Below are 26,258 nucleotides of genomic sequence, written 5' to 3'. Positions count from 1 at the left end.
GACTAACGAGAACACGTCCATGTTGCTTTGTGGACTCGTCTATTTAACTATTTAGTTATTTAATTCGTCGTAAAATATCATGTGATACAATATGATGTATTAGTAAGCGATATGATCGCTCTTGCTGCACCGAGGCGCGGCAGATCTGACAGACTTTATTTCTTCTCTTTGATGCTTTGATGCATTCTTGGGCCTTTGCATTTTCTCTAATCATATTTTCACCTCATTACTATTCATCAACTGTCCCTCTCATGGAAGGCCAGAACGACAATACCAAGGGGCAGACTACATCAGAGCGGGCCAGCAGGTTCGTCTTTACTTCTTTACCCACATCTATTTCCACTTATTCCTTATCAATTATTGCATCTTGTTTATTGGCCTTCCTTATTAAATCGTATTGCTAGGTCCATGTCTCGATCCATGAGTAGATCGCCATCGCCAACGGAAAGAAAACGTAGATCTTCATCAGCTTCACCATCGGTTTCACGCTCACCTATGCGATCACGTTCATCGTCACCCACACACTCACAATCAACTATACGCTCAGCTTCTCGTTCTCGTTCTCGCTCTCGTTCTTCCTCGCCGCCACCAGATCGGTCTAATAATAAACGTAGAGCAGCCTCGATTGATGCCTCATCCCCTCCACCACCACCTTCAAGAAGGAGCCGCAAAGACGATGACAGAGACCGATCTAGAGATCGCTATAGAGATCGTTCTAGAGATCGTCCTAGAATCCGTTCTAGAGACCGCTCAAGAGACCGTTCTAGAGATCGTTCTAGAGATCGCTCTAGAGATCGCTCTAGAGACCGTAGTGGCGCTGGAGCAGTACGTGAAAATGGAGAGCGTAAGCGAAGTAAGCATGAACACACTACCCCATTCGTAAACGACTTTTCTGTAGCACGTCGTATCGAGCGCCAAAGACAGATGATGGAAAGAGAGCCGGTAGTACCAAGACCTAAACAAGATCCGGAAGCAGAGATGAAAAAACTTTTGACAACTACCCGTACTGGAGGGGCATATATTCCCCCGGCTCGACTTCGTATGATGCAGGAGCAAATCACGGATAAGAGTTCAAAAGAATACCAGAGGATAGCATGGGAGGCATTAAAGAAGAGCATTAATGGTCTGATTAATAAGGTAACATTACTCTTTCCAAGAGCATAATAGAGATAAAAGGAAGCGTTGATACAGGCACAATGCGGACCCATTTATTTATTTTATTTACTACGGACTAATTATATATCCATATAGGTGACAGCTTCCAATATCAAAGCAATCTTGCCAGAATTGTTTGGCGAAAACTTGGTTCGTGGGCGGGGCTTATTCTGCAAGTCGATTATGAAAGCACAAGCTGCTTCCATGCCCTTCACTCCAGTATATGCCGCTGTTGTGGCTGTCATTAACACAAAGCTTCCACAGATCGGAGAACTGTTATTGACTCGTCTTATCATTCAGTTCAGGAAAGCATACAAGAGAAATGACAAGACAACCTGTCTTGCGACTACGACATTCATTGCGCAGTTGACTAACCAATGGGTGGGACATGTTCTCTTGGCGCTTGAAATGTTGATCTTATTGTTGGGTCAGCCTACAGATGACTCGATTGAGATTGCAGTCGGATTTATGAAGGAGGTTGGCTCTTTTCTTTCACAAGAAGCCTCTAAAGAAAATGAATATGTCTTTGAGCGACTACGCACTATATTACACGAGGGTAAAATCGAAAAACGTACGCAGTACATGGTCGAAGTTCTTTTCCAGATTCGCAAGGACAAATATAAGGAAAATCCGCCAATTGCCCCAGAGTTAGATTTAGTCGACGACGATGAACAAATTACACATACTCTCAGGCTAGATGAGGAGGATCTGGACCCTATGGAAGGGCTCAGTAAGTATATGCTCTGAGTGTCCAAGTTGTTTTGTGATGTTGCCTTCTTTTGATCAAGTATTGATTCATGTTCTATACCCTTTACTGCAATATAGATGTTTTCAAGTATGATCCTGACTACTTGACAAATGAAGAGAAATATACCCAGATTAAAGCAGAAATTCTGGGAGAGGAAGAGTCGGATGAAGAAGGCTCTGAAGAATCAGATGAGGATGAGGATGAAGAAGAGGAGGAGAGTCGCGAATCATTACAGAAAAAAATGGAAATCCAGGATAGGACTAATACTAATTTGGTGAATCTTCGAAAGACAATCTATCTTACAATTAAGAGTTCGCTCAATTTTGAGGAGTGTTGTCACAAGTTGTTGTTGATCAAGCTTGAGCCCGGACAACAGGTAATGATTTGGTCAAAGATTGGCGAAGGTGTACAACTTGGATTACATGAACTAAACGCGCCTTTTTTTTTTTTTTTTTTTTTTTTTTTTTTTTCTAGATCGAACTCGCAAACATGCTTATCGAGTGTTGTTCGCAAGAGCGGACATATGAAAAGTTTTTTGGACTAGTGGGAGAACGTTTCTCAAAGATTAACCGGGACTGGGCAGAGGCGTTTCAGGAATGCTTTGTGACCAATTATGAAACGATTCATCGTCTGGAGACAAACCCGCTTCGCAATGTGGCCAAGTACTTTGGTCATCTCATGTCTACAGATGCCTTGTCTTGGAGTGTACTGTCTTCGATTCACTTGAATGAAGAGGAGACGACTAGCAGCTCACGTATTTTTATTAAGATCTTGTTTCAGGATTTAGTCGAGTCTCTAGGTCTGAAGAAGTTGGATGAACGTGTTAAGGATCCTCGGTTCGGAGAATGGTTTGCAGGATTGTTCCCCAAAGATAACCCCAAGAACACGCGTTTTGCAATCAATTTTTTTACATCAATTGGTTTGGGAGCTCTGACAACAGACCTGAGAGAACATTTGAAGGTAACATAATTGTCTTTTGTGAAGTTTTATCTTAAAGAAGAGCCATTATTCATTATTATTCTTTATTTGACACTAAATGAACTGCCTGGAACTGTACTCAATATATTAAATAGAACGCCCCCAAGAACATTATGGCACAAGAGCAGGATAGTTCTGAGTCTGATTCGAACTCGGACTCTTCAGATTCGGACTCGGACTCTTCAGATTCAGACTCGGACTCGGACTCGGACTCTTCAGATTCTGATTCGAGCTCAGGTTCATCGTCTGGACCTCGCAGCCCTCGTCCTCGTGCACGTCGTCACCGCAGTCGTTCATCACGTAGTCGCTGATGAGTTTATAAGTTAATAAACATTTTCTTCCAACCTGCAAAAAGTTGAGATAGTCTTTCTATGAAATATTTATGCGCGTGATTTGGACTGGGTAAACTTGCAGTCCGATCAAATGGATACATTAAATTTTGTCCGGAAAAGGCGATTTTAAATTAAGCATGCAAACATTGTCGAGAAATACATTTCTCCATTCTTACATTCTTAAATCTCATTCTTTTCGCTCCTCTCCTTCACCTCGCGCAAAGAATTTCGTCGCCATGAGTGCTTTCATCGCACGGGGATCCACCTTGTCTGCATCCAACAGACGAGGTCTTTTGTCTCGATTCACATCTACTGTCACTGCAGCCACAAGATCTGGTTTGCTTAGTCGTCGTATACAGTCCCAGACGCGCTACTATGCAGCTGAGAGACCGCAGCCACCTAAGCAGCATGGAGAGGGTCATGGCAGTGGCAATAACATACCTGAGAATACCCCCAAAGGCTTTGAAAACTTTTTTGGAAAAGCTTTCAAGGATGCGGCCAAGAAGATCGAAAATAGTAATGGTCAACAAGCTCAACAGGCATCTAGGTCTGGATCAAGCGGAAATAAGGGCTCTAACAGCAGCGGAGATCAGAGCAAGAGCACTAACAACAATAACAGCAACAATAAAAGCAATCATGACGGTCATCAAAGTGGTAGTAATAGTAGTGGGAGCCATGGTAACCACCGTCCATCCAATCGCAAGCCTACTCCACCCCCCGAGGGCCCATTCTACAGCATGAACATCAATCCCAACACAGTCCTGCCAATTGCTTTCACAACCTATGTTCTCTACAAGGCTCTCTCTGTCTCTGATAATACACGCGAAATCACATGGCAAGAATTCAGGTCGACATTTTTAGATCGTGGTCTCGTTGATCGTCTTGTGGTCTTGAACAGAAACAGAGTCAAGGTTTATTTAAGACCTGATGCACCGGGTCAGATCCCTGGAACGTTGGGACAACCTTATGGAACTACTTATACCTTTAGTATTGGGTCAGTAGATGCATTTGAACGTAAAATGGAGGAGGCTCAGAATGAACTGGGTATCCCTGGCTCAGAGAGGATCCCGGTTTCGTACAGAGATGAAGTCAACGTGTTGGGCACTTTACTTCATTTTGCACCCACGCTACTCCTTGTCGGGGTGCTTGTTTACATGGCTAAAAAGGGAGGTGGAGGTGCTGGACAGGGTATCTTTGGGGTGGGCAAGTCCAAAGCTAAGATGTTCAACCGGGAGACGGATATCACTGTCAAGTTCAAGGATGTTGCAGGTATGGACGAGGCTAAGGTTGAGATTATGGAGTTTGTAAAATTTCTCAAGAATCCTGAAGCCTACAGAAAATTGGGAGCCAAGATCCCCAAGGGCGCTATTTTGAGTGGGCCACCTGGAACTGGAAAGACCCTATTGGCAAAGGCGACGGCAGGTGAAGCAGGAGTACCCTTCTTGAGTGTCTCTGGATCAGAATTTGTGGAGATGTTTGTTGGTGTGGGAGCCTCACGCGTTCGTGATTTGTTTGCGAGCGCCAAGAAGCATGCACCTTGTATTATCTTTATAGATGAAATTGATGCTATCGGAAAGGCTCGAGGTAAAGGAGGCCATTTTGGCGGCAATGATGAACGTGAGAGTACATTGAACCAGCTTTTGGTGGAAATGGATGGATTTGGGTCGGATGAGCATGTGGTTGTTTTAGCAGGAACTAACCGGCCAGACGTATTAGATGAAGCATTGATGAGGCCTGGTCGTTTTGATCGCCACATTGCCATTGATCGGCCTGACATCAAGGGTCGACAGGATATCTTCAGGGTCCATTTGAGGCCCATCAAGACAGACGAAGATCTCAATAAGCTCTCACAGAAACTCGCTGCCTTGACACCCGGATTCTCAGGAGCAGATATTCATAATGTCTGTAATGAGGCTGCGTTGATTGCTGCAAGGCATAATAAGGACACGGTCGTGGAAGCAGACTTCGAGGCAGCGATTGAGCGTGTTATTGTGGGACTGGAAAAGAAGTCTAAGGTACTTTCGCCAGAAGAAAAGAAGACAGTGGCATATCATGAAGCTGGACATGCGGTTGCAGGATGGTATCTGGAGCATGCTGATCCATTGTTGAAGGTATCGATTATTCCGCGTGGCGTAGGAGCATTGGGATATGCTCAGTACTTGCCAAAGGATCAATACCTGTATTCGACAAACCAGCTGATGGACCGCATGTGTATGACCCTCGGAGGACGCGTCTCGGAGCACATCTTCTTTGGTATTATTACTACTGGTGCACAGGACGATTTACAGAAGGTTACTAAGATGGCATATGCTCAAGGTAAAGTTTGCAGAGGGCATTTTCACTTATTGTTTTCCTCTGAATAGAGTTGGTTACTCATAGATGTGTTCACTTTCTTTCGCTGGTTTTTTTTATTTTATTTTATTTTTTATTTTTTTGCTTTCTTGTAGTTGCAACATATGGTATGGATCCCGAGCTTGGGCCATTATCATACGGCAACCCTGACAAAGAGAACCAGTTCACTAAGCCCTATAGTGAACAGACAGGTCAGTTGATTGATAACCAGGTCCGTTCGCTGATCAATCGGGCATTCCGCAAGACCACAGACCTGTTGACGGAGAAACGTGATGATGTTGAGAAAGTGGCCAAGCTGTTGATGGAGAAGGAGGTGTTAAGTCGTGCAGATATGGAGCGTTTGTTGGGTAAGCGGCCTTTCCAGGACAAATTGCATGAACTATTGGGTACAGAAGCTGCCGGTCAAGATGAGGAGCATATCCCTGGATCATCATCAGCCCCTACGATGGATACGCCACCACCTTCACCATCACCTACACCTCCATCTGCATAAGAAAAAAAAAAATAGGATTTGAAAATGAAGGGCATCCCTCTTTTTTTTTTTTTTTATTTTTTTTTTTTATTTATGTTTGTGCCTGATAAGCGATGAGGATGTGTTCTAATTCTGTCCCATTATCTTTTTTGATCGCCTTACTTTTTTTTTCTTTTGATAATTGCCTGAAAAATAAAATAAAGTTCCTCTGAACTCTTTTTATGCTATTCATGTATTTTCTGTAAATTTACCTGCACCTGCATGAAGGGAGAGGGGTGAATCAGGATCATCAATAAAGTCAAATAGGGATCTGAAATAACTCCCTCTACCCCCCATGTTATTTTTATATGATGCATGCATACAGAAAAAAAAATAGACGAAACAAAGCTAGGCAGGTTAGATGTGGTATTAAATGTTTAACTTTCTTTCTCCGCTCCATGACCATGTACTTACCCGACAGTGCCCCAAAGACTATCATTGAATGTTCAGCACAGCAATGAATGGATAAAAGTTTTTTTTTTTCTTTTTTTCTTTTTTTTAATGTTTAATGAATGTAATGTATGTAATGTACAAAACTGTTTTAATGTATGAATTATATTTACAATGAGATGTCTATTAGGCACTCTGGCGTGCCCTTTTTCCCATTAATGTTATTACTATTATGATGATTATTTCTTTGAAACAAATCATGAACGTTTGGCCATGGCAATGCCGACACACACAGCCGCGGAAGCGACGGTAGTCAAGAACATGGACATGATTTTGCTACTGCTGGTGCTTTGTTTAAACTGTAGGTTTCCAACAGAGGTCACAATAGATGTTACAACAGGTGTAGATGTGATAGAGGATGGCAACAAGGAAGCGAAGAATCCTCTGTGAGAGGCGACTGTGTAGTTTCCACCATCAACTGGCAGTTCCTTCAGACGATAGTTATCGGGGGAATGGCCGAGACGACCCGAGATTCGCTGTATGACCTTGTAATGCACAAGGGCACTTCGAGTACGGAAGTACCAGTCTGATTTCCTAGCCATCCAAAGATCTAGCCTCATGTAGTATGAGACCGACAAGCGAACAAATTTATAGAGAGGTGTGATACGAGGAAGTTCACAGAGATCCCAAACTTCAGAGCCTAACAGTTGTTCTGCCAATGCCATGTGCATCCTATAGCGGGAAGGACGATACGATTTTGAGACGGTTCGGGGGCCAATGAAGGTTGTGGACATGTTTTTGAATAAGGAATCCACGACTTTGCCGCCCTCGGGATTTGGTTCGAGCAAATGCATCGCAATAGACTCTGAAACCGCATCTGCCACTACAGGGTCCGCGGTCGCGTTGAGGACATCCTCAACACCGACATAATGGCCAATGTATCGCCAGAGATGCAGTAAATCAGACTTCTCTTCCTGGTTCATATGAACACCCATGCGGGTCTCCATGACCTGCCAAATTGAGACCGAGAGCGACATCAAGGTGGCCAGGTAATCCTCTTGGTTGATAGGCACACCACATTCCTCTACATTATAGAACTTGGAGTGGGCCTTGCTCATTCGTACGAGACGGGTTCGAACAGCGGAATGCAAGAAGCGGACTTGGATATAGGATTTCCAGGCACAACCAGTACCTGGTTGAAGATTCTCGAGTGAAGTGATTGATTCCAAGACAAAAATAGCGGTCTCGAAAACGCGAATGCGTGTCTTTGCACCGGATAGATATCCGGTTGAAACTAAGACCTTGCTAGTTTTGGGTGCTGTAAAACTATACGTCAACGAGAAGTGGACCATGATATGAGCCATATACAAGAAGTAACGCCTATATGACAAATTCGAGATAGACAAGATTGACGGAAAAAATAAAATGAGTATCCAACAACCATGTAAAACTTCAGCGTGAAAAACCAAATAAAATTCTGTGCTCATTGTGCTTGTGTTCCTTGTGCACAAAATCATTAGATTAAAATGTTCTGATTTTTTTTTCCAAGAAAAGTGAGCCAGGTGTAGAAGTAGGAATGAAGAGCCTCATCCATCATTGATAATCAAATCAGTGAATGGTCGAAGGAAGCGTGGGATCGATTGAAGGGAATAATAAAAGAGCACCAACTTCATTCTTTTGCAGACATGTGCTGGGAGAAAGGAAGAGCATGTTTATGAACAAATAAAATTAGATTTAATTCTCTATAACTTACATGACGACCTCTTGACCACGTTTCATTTTTTCCCAGTCGACCCATTCAGGCACCTCCATACATTGCTGCAATAGCCGACGGGGCGCAGAACTTTCTTGTTCACTCTCTGGGCGGGATGTGTATTCGAGCAACTTTTGCAGTGCATCCTCGCCTGGCTTCAATTTGAGAGCTATATATGCCTCATCACCGAGATCATCACCAATATAACGAAGATCGTCTAAGCGACTTGCGGAGACATGGTTCTTGGTCCAGGCAATCTGTCGACCTAAATAACGTTGTCGCTCTAGTGGGATTTCTGCTTCATGCAAACGTTTGGGACGTTGGGCATAATCAAAAGTATATCCTGCTGGGCACGACATTTTTTTTTTTTTTTTTGTTTATGTGTGAGTGTGTACAAGAAAAAGGTTGGGGAGAAAAGGTTTTTTCTTCTTCTTTTCGTCTTCTTGTGAATGACTGAGGACTCGTATGTATGTATGAGTGTGAGTGCAAGGAGGGAGGATTGTCTACTGTTGCACGACTATTGGAGAAGAAATGAAGTGGATGATGATGGGAAGAGAAAGGGGAGGACGTTGGATGTTTTAAAACGCGTGTGCAGCACAGACACTGTTTGCTGGTGTAAATGAAGGGCGAAGTAAAACGGTGAAGAAAACAAAAAGAGGGTGATGATGAAAGAAAGAAAGAAAAATGAAAAGAAAAGAAAAAAAAGTCGTCGAAAGAAGGCCTGTATTTAAGTAGATCTCCGATCATTAATGGTGGACGATAGAAATGAAACGGTTGAAGGAAGTTTGACTGAGTCCACATACTTTATTGAAAAAAACCGAGTCAGATATAAGACAAGATCCTCCTATCAATCGCAGGCATGAGACAGATATACATGTATACTAAACACGAGAAAATCGAGGGGGAGAAAGAGAAGCATGGGAGCAGAAGAAGAAGTAGAGCCGAAGGGTAATGCTCTCAGTCAATGATCGATGAAAGGATGAAAGAGGGTGTTATTTAGTCAGGCTAGAAAAAGAATACAAATGACTATTACAAAAATATATGCATTCCAAATAGGGATACATCTACATGTACACTTTTTTCGTTTAACGTTCAGATAGACTTGACTAGACTTTCCCCAGGTTGTATGCCTTGATAGAATATACATTTTGAATACATTCATTCAATTCTATCCAGTTTTTTTTTTTTTTTTTTTTTTTTTTCTATTGAGTAGCTGGAAAATAGATGTGTAACTCTTTATCGCAGTTGATGTATAAATGCACGCCATGCATGAGTAAACTAACAAAAAAAAAAAGAGTATATCCACAACACCAATGAGTTCCGCATCTCTTTTTTTGTTAAAAACAACGTTAATAGCCTTTCCTTACATCGTTTGCACCACAGTAGTTCATAAAAAAGGGGGAAGGAGAAGAGGTCACCTAAACGATAATCCATATCCCGCCTTCTCTTTGCCTCGGTTCTATAAAAAAAAATTATAAAATTATAAAAAAGTAAATTCCTCCGCAAGAGTGTTACCCTAATGCGCAAACGCACATATAGTATATTTACATTTATCATCAAGAAAATACATCACGGGCTATAGAGTTGAGATGTCAAGAAATGGAAAGGAATGTTTATCGCAAATAAATAGGGTGCAGTAGAGAAAACTATATTTTCATGGAAATATCTGAATATATAGAATAATACATTATATACTATTAAAATAAAATAAAGAGTCCCCATCGTTAGGAACAAAGAACAACCCAAGCCAATCCGCTACGCCACTTTTCATGCTTTATTTTTTCCCGTCCCAATTCAATAATCATATTCATTCTTCTCCGCTTTTTCCTTTAATATATTGAGACTCCATTGGCTATATCCCGGCAAGTTAATGCCGATGCATTTCGGCAAACAAAGTCTACTGTATATATATATATATATATATATATATATATATATGATGCATAAATAAATTGTATATATATATAATATATTTATGTCCATGTCTCTAGAGCATAGGTTTAATAAACTTTAGCTGAGCATCCTATCCGGCTATCTCTCTCCAGCAGCAACCGACCAGACCTAATTCGAGTTCTCTTTCCCGTTAACAACCTCGTTGGTATACATGTACCCAGTTCAGTCTAAAAGAACTGCACAACTGCAGACTATAGTTTGCGACTATTTTTTGCCCATCATCTTTTTTTTAAGGTAGAGGGGGTGAAAGCTTGCACTCCATAAAACAACGTTTTTTTGTGTTACCTTTTATTCTACTCTTTCTACTTTACACTTTTTTCGCAATTATGGACATTAACTTTGTGTACATGTACAAAGCCAAAAAGCGCAGAAGTGCGAAGCAAGGTTTGACCATAGACATTCTTATTTATCGCAGTCAAGCACATTACGGCCATTGGGCTGACCAGGAAAGGAGGGGGGGAAGAAGGAGGGTTGGAGATCGGGAAACAGGTAGGAGATGCTTACTATTGGTTGCAGACGCATGCATAACGACATCTACCAAGCTTGTTGACGAACCAAGTGCGCCATTTGTATAGGTATGATATAGATATATAATTTGTATATTGATATATTATATACATATACATATATATTTATATATATCTTTCCTATCCCTGGATCACCGTTAGTATGGACCTGTGGATGGATGCATCGCTTTCTCGTACCTGAACTTTACATGTTTACTACATTAGTTTACTAACTGCACAATGATTATATGTACATCTCAGATCACGTATATATTTTATACATATTTCCCTATAAGTTTCCCCAAAAAAGAGATGCAGTTGTAGACTAGAAACTAAATAGGAGACCTTTGTTGTCACTAAAGAACAGATGAACAGCAAAAGAGCAATGTCATGAGCAAATGATGAGCCAGATGGTCCGCACATTCATTGCGAATCAGCTCTTGTGATGTTTGGCAAACAGAAGCAATAAGCTGGCCGCAGTAACAACAACAAAAAAGAGAGCAACAAGAGAACAAAGAGAGCACTTTGGTTAGGGATTTAGACCCAAGTCTGTTTCCTTACTAACGCGTCCATAATTGGATGTAGCTACTTTTGAACAAACTCACCACACTAGCACTACACTCTTGCCTTGCACGATTGCATTTTTGTTGCCCCTATTCCCTCGTGGTCATGCCCAACGCTTTTTTTATTTTTATCAAGCCTCTCTTTTTTTTCTAAAAAAAAAAAATACATTACAACCATCTGATGTCTGATGAATCATGCCCATGCCATAGTGGGGAAATACGCTGTCTTCATTGCGCATGCGCAAACTTTCTCCCTGTTTGTTTGGTCAAGTTCGCGCCCCCCTTTCCTTCACCCCCTCAACTGTTTTTCCTCTCTCCCCTTGAACATGAAAATATTTGGCTTTGTACTACATTGTATTTGTCATGAAGGACTTTTTGAATAACTTTAAAGAACAAAGGGCTATGGCTCCGCATCTCCTTTTTTTATGCAAAGTAGCTTTCAACGCGACATGCTTACATGTACGGGAGCAGGCGTGGCGCATTGTAGATTAAGTACGTTTTTTTTTCTTTCTTTCTTTCTTGTTTGTTTGTTTATTTGTTTATTGTCAACAACAACACTCAATGTAGATGTTCTGAATCGATACAGAATAATCATTTGGATCTTGAGATCTAGACAAAAAAAAAAATGATTACGTCACACACTTAGATTTTTTATTTCGTTCTAACAATTTCAAAACTTCTTTAATCAACCCATTGCCTACACATCGTTCATGGAAGAATCACAACGCAATCCTGTGCCCGAGAGTAACTTGGTCCGAACAGAGCAAGTCATTGAGGCCACAAGTGAGGAGGTTGCCAAGAGCCAGGAATTGATGCAGGCTGTGGCTGAAGGCAAGGTTAACAAGGTGGAACAGCTGCTCAAAGAAGGCGCTAACCACAGGTACAAAAAAAAAAAAAAGAAAAAAAAGATTGCGCAGGGCAAACGGGAAACGGAAAATAGTGGGGGAGGTGGGGCGCAGGGAGCAAGAGCAAGAGCAATTGGAGCAAGGACAGGGTCGAGAAAATATACATCATTAGCATAATCTTCAAAGCAGAGGCACATATCGGCATATCGGCTGACATTATCATCATCCCTCTTTTTTTTTTTTTTAGCGCCCGCGCGGCTCACGGAAGGACCATGCTTCACTTTGCGACTATGGTTGGGAGCCTACCGATTGTCAAGCTATTATTGAGCTATGGTCATCCGTGGAATTTAGTAGATGATGATTACAAATCCGTAGGCGATTATGCAAAATCTTTCAATCAACCTGAGATTTACGATTTTCTGCTAGAAGAAGGGGTCCGCACAGAACTCTTGATGGGACTCATGCAGAGAAAACTCAAGGCGGAGCTATTGAAGGAAAAACAAGAAGAACAAGAAGGAGAAGAGAAGGAAGAGAAAGAGGAGGAAAAGCACGTCGATCAGAAAGAGGTTGAGGCATTAGTCAATGTTACATCTGAGGATGTTGAACCATCCAATTCTTCGTTATCTGAAAAGGACAAACCATCAACAGAACCTGCATCAAAGAAGCAAAAGGTAGAATCAGCCTCAGAAGTACCCAACGCGTCATATTTGTCACAACCACTCCACTACACTGACGACGGTGACCGGCTACTGGATGCTGAAAGGAATGGTGTGATGATGGGTTGGGAATTACCCTTAATGGTTCGTCATGCCGAAGTGATTTGCCCCGAAGAAGGACTAAGAGTACTGAATGTAGGGTTTGGGCTAGGCTTGATTGACAAAGAACTCCAGAGGCGATCGCCTGTACAGCACACAATTATTGAAGCTCACCCAGATGTATACGCATATATGATCAAGGAAGGGTGGGATAAGAAACCAGGTGTTAAGATCCTCTTTGGACGATGGCAAGATGTAGTGGATCAATTGGAAGTCTATGATGGGATCTTCTTTGATACCTTTGGTGAATATTATGAGGACCTGAGAGCATTCCATGAGGTTGTGCCAAACCATCTTGAAGAAGGAGGAGTGTATTCATACTTTAATGGACTTGGTGCCACAAACGAATTCTTCCATGCTGTGTATAATCGGATTTCTGAATTGGAACTAAGCGAAATGGGCTTTACAGTTGAGTACGAAGAAATGGATATCGGCTTGAAAGAAGAGGAATGGAATGGTGTTAAGCGTGCATACTGGACCTTAGACAAGTACTATCTCCCTATCTGTCGACTAGATGGGTTTTAATCAAGTAGAGCATAAAATATTATCAATCTTTAATCATCTTTGTGAAGGATGAAGCTAGCGAGTGTGTTGGTCGTCTTCAGTATGGTTCAATAGATAGACACATGCATCCATTGGATTAAAATCATTGATTACAAGTGCTGTGTGTACAACATTGAGGAAAACTGGATACAGTGAGCCCTTCACTTCAAAATATGAGCTATATACAAACGGTATCCGCCTTGTCCCGTTGTATATCTACCTTTCAATCGGAGCCGGGTACGGCTGATAGACAAAGCTTTGTCTATGTTTATGCCTGTTGCCTTCACAGTTATTTCATTTCAATCTGCTTCCCGAATGATTGTGCATTGCATATTTTAGAGGATACAAATTCCATACTCAGTTGCTGTACGCGCATGCATGCATGCATGTTTTTTTTTTTTTTTTTTTTTTTTTTTTTTTCAAAAAATAAAAAAAAAAAAAAATAATTGACACAGCAGTAAACAAAAAGATAAATTCCATTGAAATAATGTTTTGTCGATGAACCATGGAAATGAACGTAAACCAGAAAGGCAGAGAATTTACATCCATATTCATTTATTTTCAACATCCTTATTGAATCAACAAAATATGGTAAGAGATGTCTTATCTGGAAAATAAGTTTCGCTGAAATATATATACATTCATATGTATAAATTTACTATATCTTCTTGATTTAGTTTGCGCCACCAATGCTTTACGTGTACCGTGTACCAATACTGATATATTTATATATCACCCATTTCATTTGGTCGCGATCCCATATAACTTTAATCCAAAAAACGATGATTAAATTGGTCTTAGTGGCGTCTCACTGCCTGATGAACTTGGAACAAGCGAGTTAATTGGCTGTCAATATCCTTGAGAGTATTTAAAAAATATAAGGGATCGTGACCAAATGAAACGGACTATACATATATTATTTTGTATAAAAATGTAGTATAACTTATTTTATCAAGAGATTTGAACAGGGTAGAAGGATAATATGGAGGTTGAAGCTGTAGGTGGAATGATTGTCTATGATAAACTTTTTTTTGTACACATTGGAGTTATTTGCTTTTGATGTTACACATGTACGCTGAGTCGTTGTTCCAACGAAAAAAAAAAAAAAAAAAAAAAAAAAAAACCATCTTCACATGACGCGAAACCCGAAATAATGAGCGATATATTTAATTAGGAATCTCACCCTGTATCTATATATATATATATAAATATACATGTGTAATGTGTTCCAGTACTTAACACATGTAGAAGTTAACGAGCACTATCGCTTTTTTTATTCATGCCACTTGGCCACAAATATATTTATACTCCGTCCCATTTGGTCAGTGATTCATATATTTTTGAATAGTCTTGATTGAATTGGGAGCCAATTATATTCCTTGGCACCAGTTCGTCACGGAGGGTGAAATGTCAAAATCAGCCACCAAATCAATTCAATCATCGTTTTTGAATAGAAAATATATGAATCACTGACCAAACGAGTTGGAGGATACTAAATATCGCGTTATTAATTAACATGGCGCTGAATGCATATGAACTTTAAGACTCTTTGTGGGACAATCAAGTTATATTAATCGGCGAACCATTTTATTTGTCATATAAAATAAGGAATATCGAGTCTGTTCGCATGAAGAATGTCGCTAATGAACAGTTTGGATAGAGTTTGTTTCCCCACACTACTACATATTGTTTGAGATGGTATAAATATATCTATTCACATCCATGATATACAAATGATGTTTACATTTGTAATATCTTGTGGTCCACTTCCATCTCATTCGATCAATTTTTTTTATCTCGAACAAATTTGTTTATCAAGAGCAGTGTAATGTCAAATAGAATTGGTTATTTGTCTTTTAAAATATGACATTCATTTTTTGCTTAGTGTTTTTCAGTGCTTATAGAAAAAGAATGCTACGTACAGCAAGGTTTAGCATATTCATTCCACAATTTTTTGGTGACTATTGAATCAGTTTAACCAAAAAATGGCGACTAGCTTGCATCACTGCACAAAAAGAGCGGTTTAAGGTGGATGAAGATGAAATCAAGGTTGATCGGGCTTGATTACGCTCTTTTTCGAACATGACTAATCAATTAAGTCGCGACGTCAGTAAAAGAAAGAAAAAAAAAAAAAAAAAAAAAAAAAAAGGCTTTGGTAATAGATCTGAGTGAACCGGTCTTTTGATCGATGATCCCAGGCAGCTGGATAACCTCGCTAAAGAATAGTATCATGTTACTGATTCAGAGTGGAGTGGTCCACGGTAGCCAAAAAGTAGATAACAAAAAAAAAAGGTAGCCAAAAAGTAGCTCCAAAATGTTGATGGAAGATAAGGATTACAGCAATAAAACAGTTGTCGAGGTGTTCCCTTTTCCTGTTTCTATGCTTCTTCTGTGCTTCTTCTGAAATGAGTTGCGTTGGCCGTACGTATTTAAGCCTTCAAACTTCCTTTTTAAAATCTAGCAACTGAAATGTAGTGACCTGGTACAAACCTGAGAAGCTAGGCTGGCTTGCAGTCAATTTTCAACCTAAGATGATATCGAACCTTATCCCTTCGTCCGTAACAAGGGCAAATTTGCCATTATAAATGGGCTTAAAATCCAGCAATCCATGGGCATTGTCTTGAAATTTTATTTCGATGTCGAAATAAATGACCGAAAACTAAATTGTCATGGAGCTATCCTGGCTTCTTTATTTGTGCAAATAAAAAACTTATGAAGATTTTCGCATGATCCTAGCATCCGCTTGGGAGTCCATTGTATCGTTTATTTATTGACTAGTGTAATAGCAGTGGTAATATTCGCCGCCGTAGTCTCGACTTGAAAGGAAGGCAATCTGAGTTGATTCATTCTACCGCACCATGGAGCTTGTTCGGCAAGACTTGATTTGTCACATCATTTGCTTCCTCGTCTTCTTGTGTTCCCTTGATATATCTGGGTTGGTAAACATTGCTAATAGAGTTTGTTGGGCCTGTTGAAACCAGAGGAAACCACAGCAACATATCATACCCAAGGTGATACAAATATCTCTGTTGGAGTGAGTGGTGAACTTGTGTGGTTCAGATGTAGTGGACATAAACGGCGAAAGAATGCATCGAAAGGATGTGAGCGGTTATGAGAGCAAGGAAGAAAGGGTTGGTATGCCTGTTCAAGTCCTTGGCAAGAGAGCATGAGTAGCAGTTGTGATCAATGGTATAGTTTCTAGACCCTATCTTCCACGTACAGCATTGCATTATTGTTGTTTTCAGACCTGGCACCAATCATGCGAGGTATTTCTTTTTCTGAGGGTTCCTTGTGTTAAACGGCCAGACAGAAAGCTTAGAAGAGATACAGACACAACGGTGAAAAAAATGTATGTGAGCAAACAGTTGCTGTGTTTATTTGTTGTCTGCACATGCCTTCTTTCATCGCGGGCTTTTTTTTTATTGTTTCGCAAATCTTGTTTCCTTTTTTGTTCGTCAATCACTGTGTGCACGAATAAGCAGCTGAAGCATCTCTTTGGTTTCTGTACATGTATAAACACATTTTACATCGTGGCGTCTTTTTTTGTTCAAAACACAAGCGTTTTCCATTGGTGCCTCCAAACAAACTTTATTTTGGTGGCCACTCCACAATCATACCATGGTTGTAACAATCCCTAGGAAAGGATCAGACGCGTCGGTATCAATCTCGCTTCTGTATTTCTAGATGCATATGTTTTGGCGATTGGTATTAACTATCAAATTCACACATACACACACCAAACGACCGCCAAAAACCACCACTCTCGCTTCTGCTCTCCCTCCATCCACAAGGCGCTGCGCAATATCACCATTAACAAGGTATCGTCCAGTAAGAAAGGGTGCTTAGATAGCTTTTACTCCAAGCAATAAGCGCATGCAACTACATCACTCCTATCTCCGCCATTGATGCCGGAATCTGATAGTCAACGAATATCTCTGCTTTAACGCAATAGTACTGGGGCTGTTGGAGCAAAGAGCATCATATGAAGGCATTCTCTGATAAAAAAGGCTTTTTTTTTTTTTTCTTTAGTTGTTACCTTTGACAAGGATATAATCACCAAGTCATATCTGTCAATGCATTTATTACCCCTGTTCAAAATTATAAATCTTCTTCTATTCATTAAATTCCTCACAAAGCACAAAGCAAGGGCCAGTGCAAAAGAAACTGAAAAAAAACAAAATTGTGTAACAAAGGATCGACATCGACACTGTATGCTGTATATGGAGGGTCCTTTGAAAGTAGTAGGAGTTCCCAGCAAGCACACTGCTATAACGAGACACCTTGTCACACAGGTATGGCTTTTTTTAAAAAAAGTAAGAAAAGCTGGAAAGCTATAGAACCCTTGCTAATAAACGACTGCCATTTGAAACGCTTAGGTCAAAGCACGAGGACACTTCGCTGTAGGAGCGCACGAATTTTACACCAGCGCCCGCTGTCCCTGACCCCTCTGCGATAGCTTTTTAGAGACGGTGTACCCTCGCTCTAAATATTGCCGGACATGTAAGGTATTCTTCGACCGTGACGCAGTAGGGGCGGAAAACATCGCAAGAATCGGTCTTGCTCAAATTGAGAGGCAAGAGAGGCCTGCAAAGTACAAGCCCACGGAAGAGTCGCCTGCTCCGGCTGCAGAGCGCACGATGCTAGACACAAGTATTTGGGTGCCGGCACACCCACAAAAAATTTGTAAGTTCTGTCTCCTGTATCCTCTCTAATCTTTTGCCCCTGAATTTCTGGACTAACTTTAAAAACCGTACAGATCAACAGATAATTGAATCGCGTCTATTCAAAAAAGGAAACCAATTCAGGTCCCTGGACAGAGCATGGATTTAAGTTTTGATTGTTTCTTATCTCTGTCATGTTTCTCAACTCAAGTCATAACTTTTTTTTTTTGTTGGCGTGTTTCCATTACATCATGTTTAACATTGATTCATTTTGATCATAGAACGTTTACTTTTTTTTTTATTATCATTTTTAATTATTTCATAGACAATAGGAATAGTAGTAAAGTAAATCACGAGCAATAATATAAAGGTGTAATGCAGGGAGAAAATATAAAGAGGGTATTTTTTTTTCCGAGTGTAAAATTGAAGAGATTATACAGTGGTTATGGGATTAAATCAAAAAGGATTAGTAGATGCAATGTGAAGGTAGAGAAGAAGAGAGTAGGGAATAAGAAAAACTATACAGCATATCTGGTAGGGGTCTCAAATTTGGTTGAAGTTGGGCCTAATGCAAGGATTAGCAGTGGCAACAAGGGTAGCCACAGGAACCGGATGTAACGAGTAGAATTTTGGGCAATCGCCTGTGGTGAGTTTGGTGAGGGACAGGAACGCTTATAGGTGCCTGAAGGAACCATTTTTGAAGATACGTATTGTTGTCCCTGACTCTGTGCTGCTAGCGCTTGCTGTGCATGACGTCTTTGGAGATGATGATTATGACAACGTGCTTGTTTGCTGGGTCTTTGTTGACGTGCCTGCTGATGCTGTGTTTGTTGTGTTTGCATCAACAAAGTATCGGGCCCTTTCAGGTACGGTTTAAGTGGCAGGGAAGCTGAGGAAGAGTACGACAATACAGAGTCGTTGTAGCAACATTCATAGTCCCGTTCGTTATCCTCAACAGATAAAGCGGATGTAGCAGATGAAGACGGTGAAGCCAATGACGAAGACGTCCTTCTACTTCGCATAGGAGACGGTGTCCTGGTACTACTATGGGGTGAGGAGGGCACAGAGACAAGTCCGTTCTCCACAGGCGAATTAAAATCAAGCATTTGTGAATTAAGGGACACTGCATGGTGATCCGCAACTAGCGCTGTCGCTGCTGCCGGCTTTCCCAAGAGGATCACGTCTGATAATGCAGCCGTAATAGCATGAGAAAGGATGGGGGAGCATTGATCCATGCCCGTAGTGGCTGATGCAACGGAGTTTGTCTCTGTTGAGGCAGATGCAACGCTTAAAGAGGACGATATGCTGACATGACTGGCACTGTTGCCTGAAGGGATTGAGGATTGAGACGGAGGATGGGGGTATGAGTGTGAGTGGGAGCATCGACTTGGTCGCGAACAGTGACATGACGACGCGTCAAGAGCAGTACAAGGCGAAGGTGGAGAAGTGTAGGTATGACGATGTTGTGCTCGGTTGTCGAGATTATAAACATAGTGTTGGTGCGGGTCACAACTTGGTAGGCTGTTGTCACTATGTTTATCTAAACGGTCAACCAATGGATGGTGACACTTGCGTTGCTGCTGCTGTTGTTGTTGATGCTGCTGCAATAGTTGCTGCTGCTGGTGGAATGTTAAAGCAAGCGCAGACGAATATGTTGTATAGGACACTGAAGAGCCACTAAAGCGTGGTGAAAACCGTTTACGTTGTGGGTGTTCCTGAGGATAGACAGCTATAGGCTTGGCAATGGTAGGCGACACTATTGCTTGTAAATGTAAACTGTATCCAGCTGCAAATGAAAGCATACTTGATCTCTCTGGTTCTGATGACAAAGGTTGTGCTGCTGTTGCCGTTTCAGCCGATGTTAATAGAGCTGAAGGGTCCTTCCTGAAAGAGGACGCGTCTTTTGAGATTGTGTGCGAAGAGCGTGGCTGTGATGAAGGCGAAAATGGGGGATATATCATAGTGCCGGAGTTGGAGCGTGCATGTGTAGGTGACTGAAGGAAAGGATGGGGAGTTGCTTGTTGACCTGGGGAGGGATTTCTCGGGCCAACATTGATATTAGTAGAAGTGGGGGGAGTATGAGGGCGACTCTGACGGAGCATTGAGCACAAAATGTAGACAGTTGAACGGTTGAGCAAGCAGAAAATTTTTTTTAGTGCGATAAGATTGCTACTATTATCGTTGCTCTCCTTGCATACAATTTCACTCACTCACTCAGACTCTCTCTTCTTCCGTGCCTGCGTCAGAGTGGGGAAGATAGAAGCGAGTAAGAGGATAAAAAGAGACGGTAAAACTATTAAAAAAAAAAGGATGGAAGCAGTAAAAGAGATGGGAATGAGGATAAGTATGACGATGAGAATGAGAGTGAGAGAGTGAATGTACTGTGGATGAATGAGAGAATTGAACGAGTTGAATGCTAAGAGCAAAAGGAGAGAGAGGGAGAGAAAGAAACAGAAAGATAAAAAAAAGATCGGAGGAGTGACAAAGTGCAGGTGTGGGTTCAGTGATTGTAACTGTGCGTTGTTCTTTTTTTATTTCAAACTAAAAAACAAAAAACAAAAAAACTAGACCATCAACACAATGCAATCCTTGGTTCCTTCTACTTTCTGCAAGGGAAACCTTGCAGTCTCTGAGGGCTAGAGCCATGGTCATGACCCTTTTTATTCATCAACCACTCAATGTGTCCAGATGAATGTAGGAGTGAGCTCTCTTGGTCTAGGCTGAAGTGATGTATGGCTTACATTTGAATCGTGAGGACCCCATATCCTGACTGGATCTTCCTTCTTCTTTTTCTATTTTCTTCTTCCTACCCCTTCCTCTTCTCCTTGAACACCACTCTCGTTCATACTGTATTGATCATCCTTGGGTTAATTTGCGATAATCCTGCATCCTAACATCCATTGATCTCTTCCTTTTGCGCCCTTGCAACATGGAATATATGGTTATGATGGTCGAGTGCCTAATAGAAAAAAAAAAAAAAAAAAGAAAAAAAGGAATAGAGAGAGAAAGAATGAGCGTTTTGTCATTGGTGCTCTATGCCACGTAGCCTTTGCAGAGTACGGATATTCCCATGCTATCCCATGCTTGAGCATGCATTCCTAACTGTCCAACTATTAAATCCATACATCCACATACGCTCACGCACACAAAAATATCTAGCAGACTGTAAGTATTGTTTAGAGTTGAAAACAAAAAAGAAGAAAAACGATGTGGGTGGATCGATTGGACAAAATAAGAAACGTAAAGAACAATATGGGTCTCAAATGATCCACATGGACATCTTTTTCTTGCTGTTTCCTGCCTTGATCCGTTTCCAACCACGAATGTTTTGAGAAACTTTTTCCATACAGGGTATTTTGATTCACTACAGGGACTGTACCCTCCTCTTCCACTCCCCGTCCTTACCCCTACTCCTGCTACTTGCTGGCCTGCATGTTGGAAGGTGCTCTGCAGACCAGTAATGAGAGAAAAAGTGGATTCGTGCACAAACAAACGACCTGTCATTTCCTTTGCAAAAAACAAAAAAGAAAAAAAGAGCCTTTTCCCAGCCAGCGGGAACAGGATTTTGTTCGTTTATTTTCCTTTCCTGTTTGTTTTTATTAATGTACACGCAGAGAAGAATCAAGGCACAACAGCACCTTTTTTTACTGATTCTGGCAATGCTTCCGCCGCCTTTGCTGCGTTGAGAAGTCAAGGGGTGAAAGAAGAGAACTTGTGCAACCACATCTTTGCTTTTTTAAAGAATGAATAATGCGAGTTATGCTGTTTAAGCTGTTTTTGCTATTTTGCTTTACAAACATTCCACATTCACAGAAACAATCATTTTCGCTTGAAATAGGGGTTATGATGAATATCCACTAAAGCGACGCCCCCTTGTCTCTCATTTGGCTTTTTCCGTTGACCGAAAGTACAAAAACTCACAAACACACAAACAAAAGCGCACTCTCTGTCACGAGTGTCAAAAAAAAAAAAGCACGGCTAGTCTAACATCAACCTCTTTCTTCTGTCGTTTTGTTTGTACAACTAATAAGGTGAAAGAGTCCTCGCCACAGCCATGAGTTACCTTTTTCATCTACAGTCTACTCAAGAAGTGGGTCAAAATGGTCAAAATGGCCCACTTGCCAGTGAGTTTGTAGAGCCTAATGAAATCGGTTGCAAACTAGCTAACGGATACGTCCCTTAATAATTTCTGCATTATTAAGGGGCTGATATTAAATGCTAGTTTTTTTATTTATTCGATTGAATTAAATAGGCGCCAAATTCCATTAGCAAGTGGGTCAAAATGGCCCACTTCTTGAAGGCAGACTGTACTGGGCTTTAAGACACCATAGTCTAAATTCATGCAAAAAATGAATACAGAATACATATAAATACACTCCATTGAGAGACTGATGGGCTGTCTATTTGTGATCCACTGGCTATTTGTGGTCATGAATATATAGAAGTTTGGCTTTCATTAATTTAATGACGCCATTGTCCACGTAAAGCGACGCGACATGAGAAACGCCCAATAGTTTATTTATTCATACGTTTTCGAAGGCGATTTATGCATATTTGCATATTAATGTGTAGTCTTGGGGTTACCTTTTTTTACACATGCGTTTCGGTCCACCAGCGCTGTAGCTTATCCAACAACTCTTGCTCACGGTCTAACCAAAAGTGGTCTACATCCTCAAGCACATCCAGATGAATGGCCCCATCTGGTCGTCTTAAAGTCAAAGGAATGTTCGAGCCATCCCCCTTGGCTTGTCTGGGTGTTGGTACTGGTGGCGGACTTAATCCTGTATTCGTCTTGAGCCAGGTTAGAAGGGTGTTTGGGCTCGTGAACTGATCTTGCCCTCCTGTAATGAAATAAGCTTTTATTGTTGAGTTTTTCCTGTCTCGCCCACTTTCACTTCTACTTTCATTATCTCTTTCTCCATTTTCCATCATGGCCGTCTCTTGCTTTGGATCTCCTTGAAAAAGAATCTCTCGAGCGCGTTTTGCGAAGGAACGATGTGCACCACAGGTCAGAAACCAAGATACACCGGCAGGATAGCTGACAAGGATGTATGTGGTGGGCAAATGTCCCAAGCTTGGATCAGCTGGATTTCTGAGAGGGGGCGGAATTGTCGACGCGACCATCCCGCCATATGAATAACCCTATGTATTACGCAATATCAGGACATGTGTTGAATCATGGATATTGTCAATCACGGTTGCGAGGGAGAATTGTCAACTCTCTGTTACGCAATAAAAACGTACACAAAGTATAAACCGCGAGAAAAATGGTAATCGTGGTGAATCAATCTGGCGGCCAGTGTCATCATAGACCTTGCCAGACCAACCAATATCAGAATCTTGGTGGCCTAAATGGGGACTTGCTCTGGAGTGAGAGCCACTCTGTAGAAAATCAACGATAGTCTGATAGTCGTCGCGTTCTGCCCCTCCAAACCATGATGTCCTACCCTTGGATCGGCCGCACCCTCTTTTTTTTTTTTTTTTTTTTTTTTTTTTAAAAAAAAAAAAAAAAGTTAATGGTGGTTTCTTGGGTGGCAGGGAAAGAGAGAGGAATGGCTACGTCAGAAGACGAGGATTCTTAAATCATTAAACAAGGCTTAATTACCGAAAGTTGAAAGCGCAAATTACACAGGACAGTGGGACAGAATGCTTCTTTTTTGAGCTCTTCTTGCCTGCGGGCGTAGCTCCTGTCTCTAGCGATGCACTGCTAGAGGACATAGTCGCTGTAATGCCGCTATCATTGCTGTCATCTATTGCAGCTTGGAGCTGATAGGTTTCGAACCACTGCAACAGATTACCAACCACATTATTGTGGTATGAACCACCAAGGGGACCATATGGATGAGCGATAACGACTCCTGTGTAGATTCGGGGTTGGGAAGAAATTGTTGTTGGGATGGACAGACAGACTTCAAGCATGCAGCCGTCATTTTTCGAAGGAATGTAAATCGGAGTTCGGTAATAACGAGGGATTGGGATGGATGCCATGGTTGGTGTGCAATAATTGTGAAAAAAGGGATCGTCAAAAGTGTTAATTGAGAAAATAATGGGGCAATGGATGAAAGTCAACTGATAACTTTTTTGTTTCCCCCTAAACTTCTTCGTCAAGAGACACTTACTGCATCTTTTACCTGGCGCGTGTATTTTAAGAGTAAGTCTAATACCAACATCTCTTTATTTACCTATTTACCGCAGCACTAAAGATACTCCTATTGTTTCGATGGGGCCTAATTGACCAATGGCCTATTGGTCAGGGTCTGCACTTTGATTGAAGGAATCTTCTTTCTGGCGTTCTCACGCCTTTTCGATTCTCATTCTCATCCAATCTGATTAATCTCGGCATCTCATCTCCATCTTTTTCTCACACACATGTTTCATATCAAACAGTTGGCACTTAACCTTAGAGAATGGGTGTCACAGTTTGGGTCTGGCTTACAACACCTCTTGGAGGTATTTCAGCACAAAAATGGTTCAGAGACAAAAAGAGTTATCCTTGCACTAAGCTTTCAGTGCTCAGCAATCTACTGTATCATTCATATCGTCATCAAATCCATACCGTTCACCATTGGGCCTTACTTTGTACATAACCCGTTTTTCTACCCTTCCATCCTTGTCTGTCGATACCTTTATCCTTTTCTATGGGATAAAATCTTCATCAATACAGTACAACTTCTTGGATGTTCAGAACGGCCTGACATTACTGCAAAACCTGCGCTTGAATATTTCTCTCAAACAAAACGATATTACCGACGAATCCTCATGGCCTATATCTCGACCATGATCCTCCGTAAACTCATCGACTATAGTGGATTGCTATCAATACTTTGCAAGGGACTTGCGCTCGTGACTATCGATTTAAGCTTGAGATACAGGGGCACCCAGCATGTGTATTGGAAACTAGTCATCCTCGCAGTATTCGTCATCTATCCTCGGTTTCTCATTTGGGGTCTTCAAATCTTCACTTTGCAACAGCTCTTGATGTACGAGTTCTTACAGCCCTATCTTGTGCGAGTTGGTTTTAAACAATGGGAAGAACGAGCATGGATATCTCTGTATGGTATTGAAATGCAGGGATTTGTATTTGGTGTATGGTTACTGTGTTGCAATGTCCCATGGATCGGAATTGCTGTGGTTCCATGGTTGTTTCCAGCAGTTGTATTCTTACTCAGTCGATCCTGTGGGTCTATGGCGAATACAAGGCAAAAGCATGGAGGCTATAGAAATAGTTTAGTTGAGAAACAAAGCCTTGGCGTTGAAGGAGATTGGGAAGATGTCGATGTCAAGACTACCATCCGTAGCAGTATCAATGCGAGCTTTAGTAGGCCTGATTCGCACTCAGAAGACGGCGCACAGGTTTATAGCCTTGATAGGGGTGTTGATGTGCCTACAACAAGGGAGATTATTGAGGCAGATAAAGAGCGTTTAGCAAAACTCAAGCTGAAACGATATCAAGAAGAGCGGATATACTACCTAGAATCTAGCGGGGATTCGTGTCTAACGATTGATACGGAAGCACTCACACTGTCGCACTCACACTGTCGCACCCACCCAACGATGTCCTGTCAGCGAGTTTGCAAGGTTCGATGACTCCTTGCATCAATGAGGTTGCTCCTTCTAATAGCTGGGATGTATATTCAGAAATAAGCGAACGATCTTTCATACAGTCATATCATACTCAGAATGGCATTATAGATCCATTCACAAATCTGCAGGTTTCAGCAATGGCCTCGAAACCAACAATGCTTTCGTCTTACCGCGCAGAGCTATCATAGACCACGACTCCAGAGACCAAAACACGCTTGAAACGGCATCATGTGCAGTTCGGCATCTCTAGAAGAAAAGCAAGCCTCAATGTCTGACCATAGTTATTCGCCTAGCCACAAAGATATTCTCTGTGCTGAATTAAAGACAGAACCAGGAAGAGTAAGAAGAAGAGAAGAGGAAGACAGGAAAGAGGAGATATAAGATATAAGAGGGGGATACAGAAGAGAATAAGAGTGGAGAAGAAGATGAGAGCGAGGTTGAAGGCGAGGATGAGGAAGAAAACGAGGAAGAGAAATATGTTCCCAGTTTTGTTCAAGACCGACTAACGCAAGTATATAAGAAAGGACGCCCTTTCGTGAAGTAAAGCCCTGTTATCTATCCTCTTGAGA

At 41.4% G+C, this 26,258-nt stretch overlaps 7 protein-coding genes across 7 annotated transcripts; 4 read left to right on the top strand and 3 right to left on the bottom strand.

Moving 5' to 3' along the window:
- Window positions 1-495: 495 nt before the first annotated feature.
- Window positions 496-2,872, top strand: BCR41DRAFT_298081 (armadillo-type protein; the record flags this gene model as incomplete). Its single annotated transcript, XM_022020478.1, has 4 exons — window positions 496-1,137; window positions 1,252-1,885; window positions 1,981-2,279; window positions 2,378-2,872. 4 exons carry the CDS (start codon window positions 496-498, stop codon window positions 2,870-2,872), a joined length of 2,070 nt encoding a protein of 689 aa, XP_021886363.1.
- A 1,078-nt stretch (window positions 2,873-3,950) lies between these two features.
- BCR41DRAFT_298254 (peptidase family M41-domain-containing protein) lies at window positions 3,951-6,058 on the top strand (the record flags this gene model as incomplete). Its single annotated transcript, XM_022020487.1, has 2 exons — window positions 3,951-5,529; window positions 5,661-6,058. The coding sequence occupies 2 exons, from the start codon at window positions 3,951-3,953 to the stop codon at window positions 6,056-6,058; spliced, it is 1,977 nt and encodes a 658-aa protein (XP_021886362.1).
- Window positions 6,059-6,600: 542 nt separating this feature from the next.
- Window positions 6,601-8,598, bottom strand: BCR41DRAFT_343900 (hypothetical protein). Its single transcript, XM_022022383.1, has 2 exons — window positions 8,220-8,598; window positions 6,601-7,846 (listed from the first exon to the last, which is right to left on the bottom strand). The coding sequence occupies exons 1-2, from the start codon at window positions 8,576-8,578 to the stop codon at window positions 6,724-6,726; spliced, it is 1,482 nt and encodes a 493-aa protein (XP_021886361.1). The 5' UTR covers window positions 8,579-8,598; the 3' UTR covers window positions 6,601-6,723.
- A 3,353-nt stretch (window positions 8,599-11,951) lies between these two features.
- BCR41DRAFT_366429 (S-adenosyl-L-methionine-dependent methyltransferase) lies at window positions 11,952-13,426 on the top strand (the record flags this gene model as incomplete). Its single annotated transcript, XM_022026217.1, has 2 exons — window positions 11,952-12,121; window positions 12,334-13,426. The coding sequence occupies 2 exons, from the start codon at window positions 11,952-11,954 to the stop codon at window positions 13,424-13,426; spliced, it is 1,263 nt and encodes a 420-aa protein (XP_021886360.1).
- A 5,010-nt stretch (window positions 13,427-18,436) lies between these two features.
- BCR41DRAFT_343896 (hypothetical protein) lies at window positions 18,437-20,584 on the bottom strand. Its single transcript, XM_022022382.1, has one exon. The coding sequence runs from the start codon at window positions 20,205-20,207 to the stop codon at window positions 18,624-18,626; it is 1,584 nt and encodes a 527-aa protein (XP_021886359.1). The 5' UTR covers window positions 20,208-20,584; the 3' UTR covers window positions 18,437-18,623.
- A 1,775-nt stretch (window positions 20,585-22,359) lies between these two features.
- Window positions 22,360-24,188, bottom strand: BCR41DRAFT_343894 (hypothetical protein). Its single transcript, XM_022022381.1, has 4 exons — window positions 23,711-24,188; window positions 23,350-23,572; window positions 22,690-23,247; window positions 22,360-22,523 (listed from the first exon to the last, which is right to left on the bottom strand). The coding sequence occupies exons 1-3, from the start codon at window positions 24,091-24,093 to the stop codon at window positions 22,696-22,698; spliced, it is 1,158 nt and encodes a 385-aa protein (XP_021886358.1). The 5' UTR covers window positions 24,094-24,188; the 3' UTR covers window positions 22,360-22,523; window positions 22,690-22,695.
- A 36-nt stretch (window positions 24,189-24,224) lies between these two features.
- On the top strand, window positions 24,225-26,008 carry BCR41DRAFT_2197 (hypothetical protein). Its single transcript, XM_022020004.1, has one exon. It carries the CDS (start codon window positions 24,475-24,477, stop codon window positions 25,690-25,692), a length of 1,218 nt encoding a protein of 405 aa, XP_021886357.1. The 5' UTR covers window positions 24,225-24,474; the 3' UTR covers window positions 25,693-26,008.
- Window positions 26,009-26,258: the final 250 nt, after the last annotated feature.

The sequence above is a fragment of the Lobosporangium transversale genome (genome assembly GCF_002105155.1).
Source record: "Lobosporangium transversale strain NRRL 3116 chromosome Unknown BCR41scaffold_1, whole genome shotgun sequence".
Lineage (NCBI taxonomy): Eukaryota > Fungi > Mortierellomycota > Mortierellomycetes > Mortierellales > Mortierellaceae > Lobosporangium > Lobosporangium transversale.
Note: the sequence above shows the minus strand (reverse complement) of the source record. Positions and strands in the feature narration are given on the sequence as shown.

Excerpts from the sequence above, each read along its gene's own strand:
- BCR41DRAFT_343900 (XM_022022383.1), bottom strand. The coding sequence starts at position 8,578 with ATGTCGTGCCCAGCAGGATATACTTTTGATTATGCCCAACGTCCCAAA. Across the intron at positions 7,847-8,219 it reads CGTGGTCAAGAGGTCGTCAT|GCGTTACTTCTTGTATATGG; the intron begins GTAAGTTATAGA and ends TTTGTCATATAG.
- BCR41DRAFT_2197 (XM_022020004.1), top strand. The coding sequence starts at position 24,475 with ATGTTTCATATCAAACAGTTGGCACTTAACCTTAGAGAATGGGTGTCA.
- BCR41DRAFT_343896 (XM_022022382.1), bottom strand. The coding sequence starts at position 20,207 with ATGCTCCGTCAGAGTCGCCCTCATACTCCCCCCACTTCTACTAATATC.
- BCR41DRAFT_343894 (XM_022022381.1), bottom strand. The coding sequence starts at position 24,093 with ATGGCATCCATCCCAATCCCTCGTTATTACCGAACTCCGATTTACATT. Across the intron at positions 23,573-23,710 it reads ATTTGCGCTTTCAACTTTCG|AGGGTGCGGCCGATCCAAGG; the intron begins GTAATTAAGCCT and ends AAAAAAAAAAAG. Across the intron at positions 23,248-23,349 it reads TCTCGCGGTTTATACTTTGT|GGTTATTCATATGGCGGGAT; the intron begins GTACGTTTTTAT and ends CGTAATACATAG.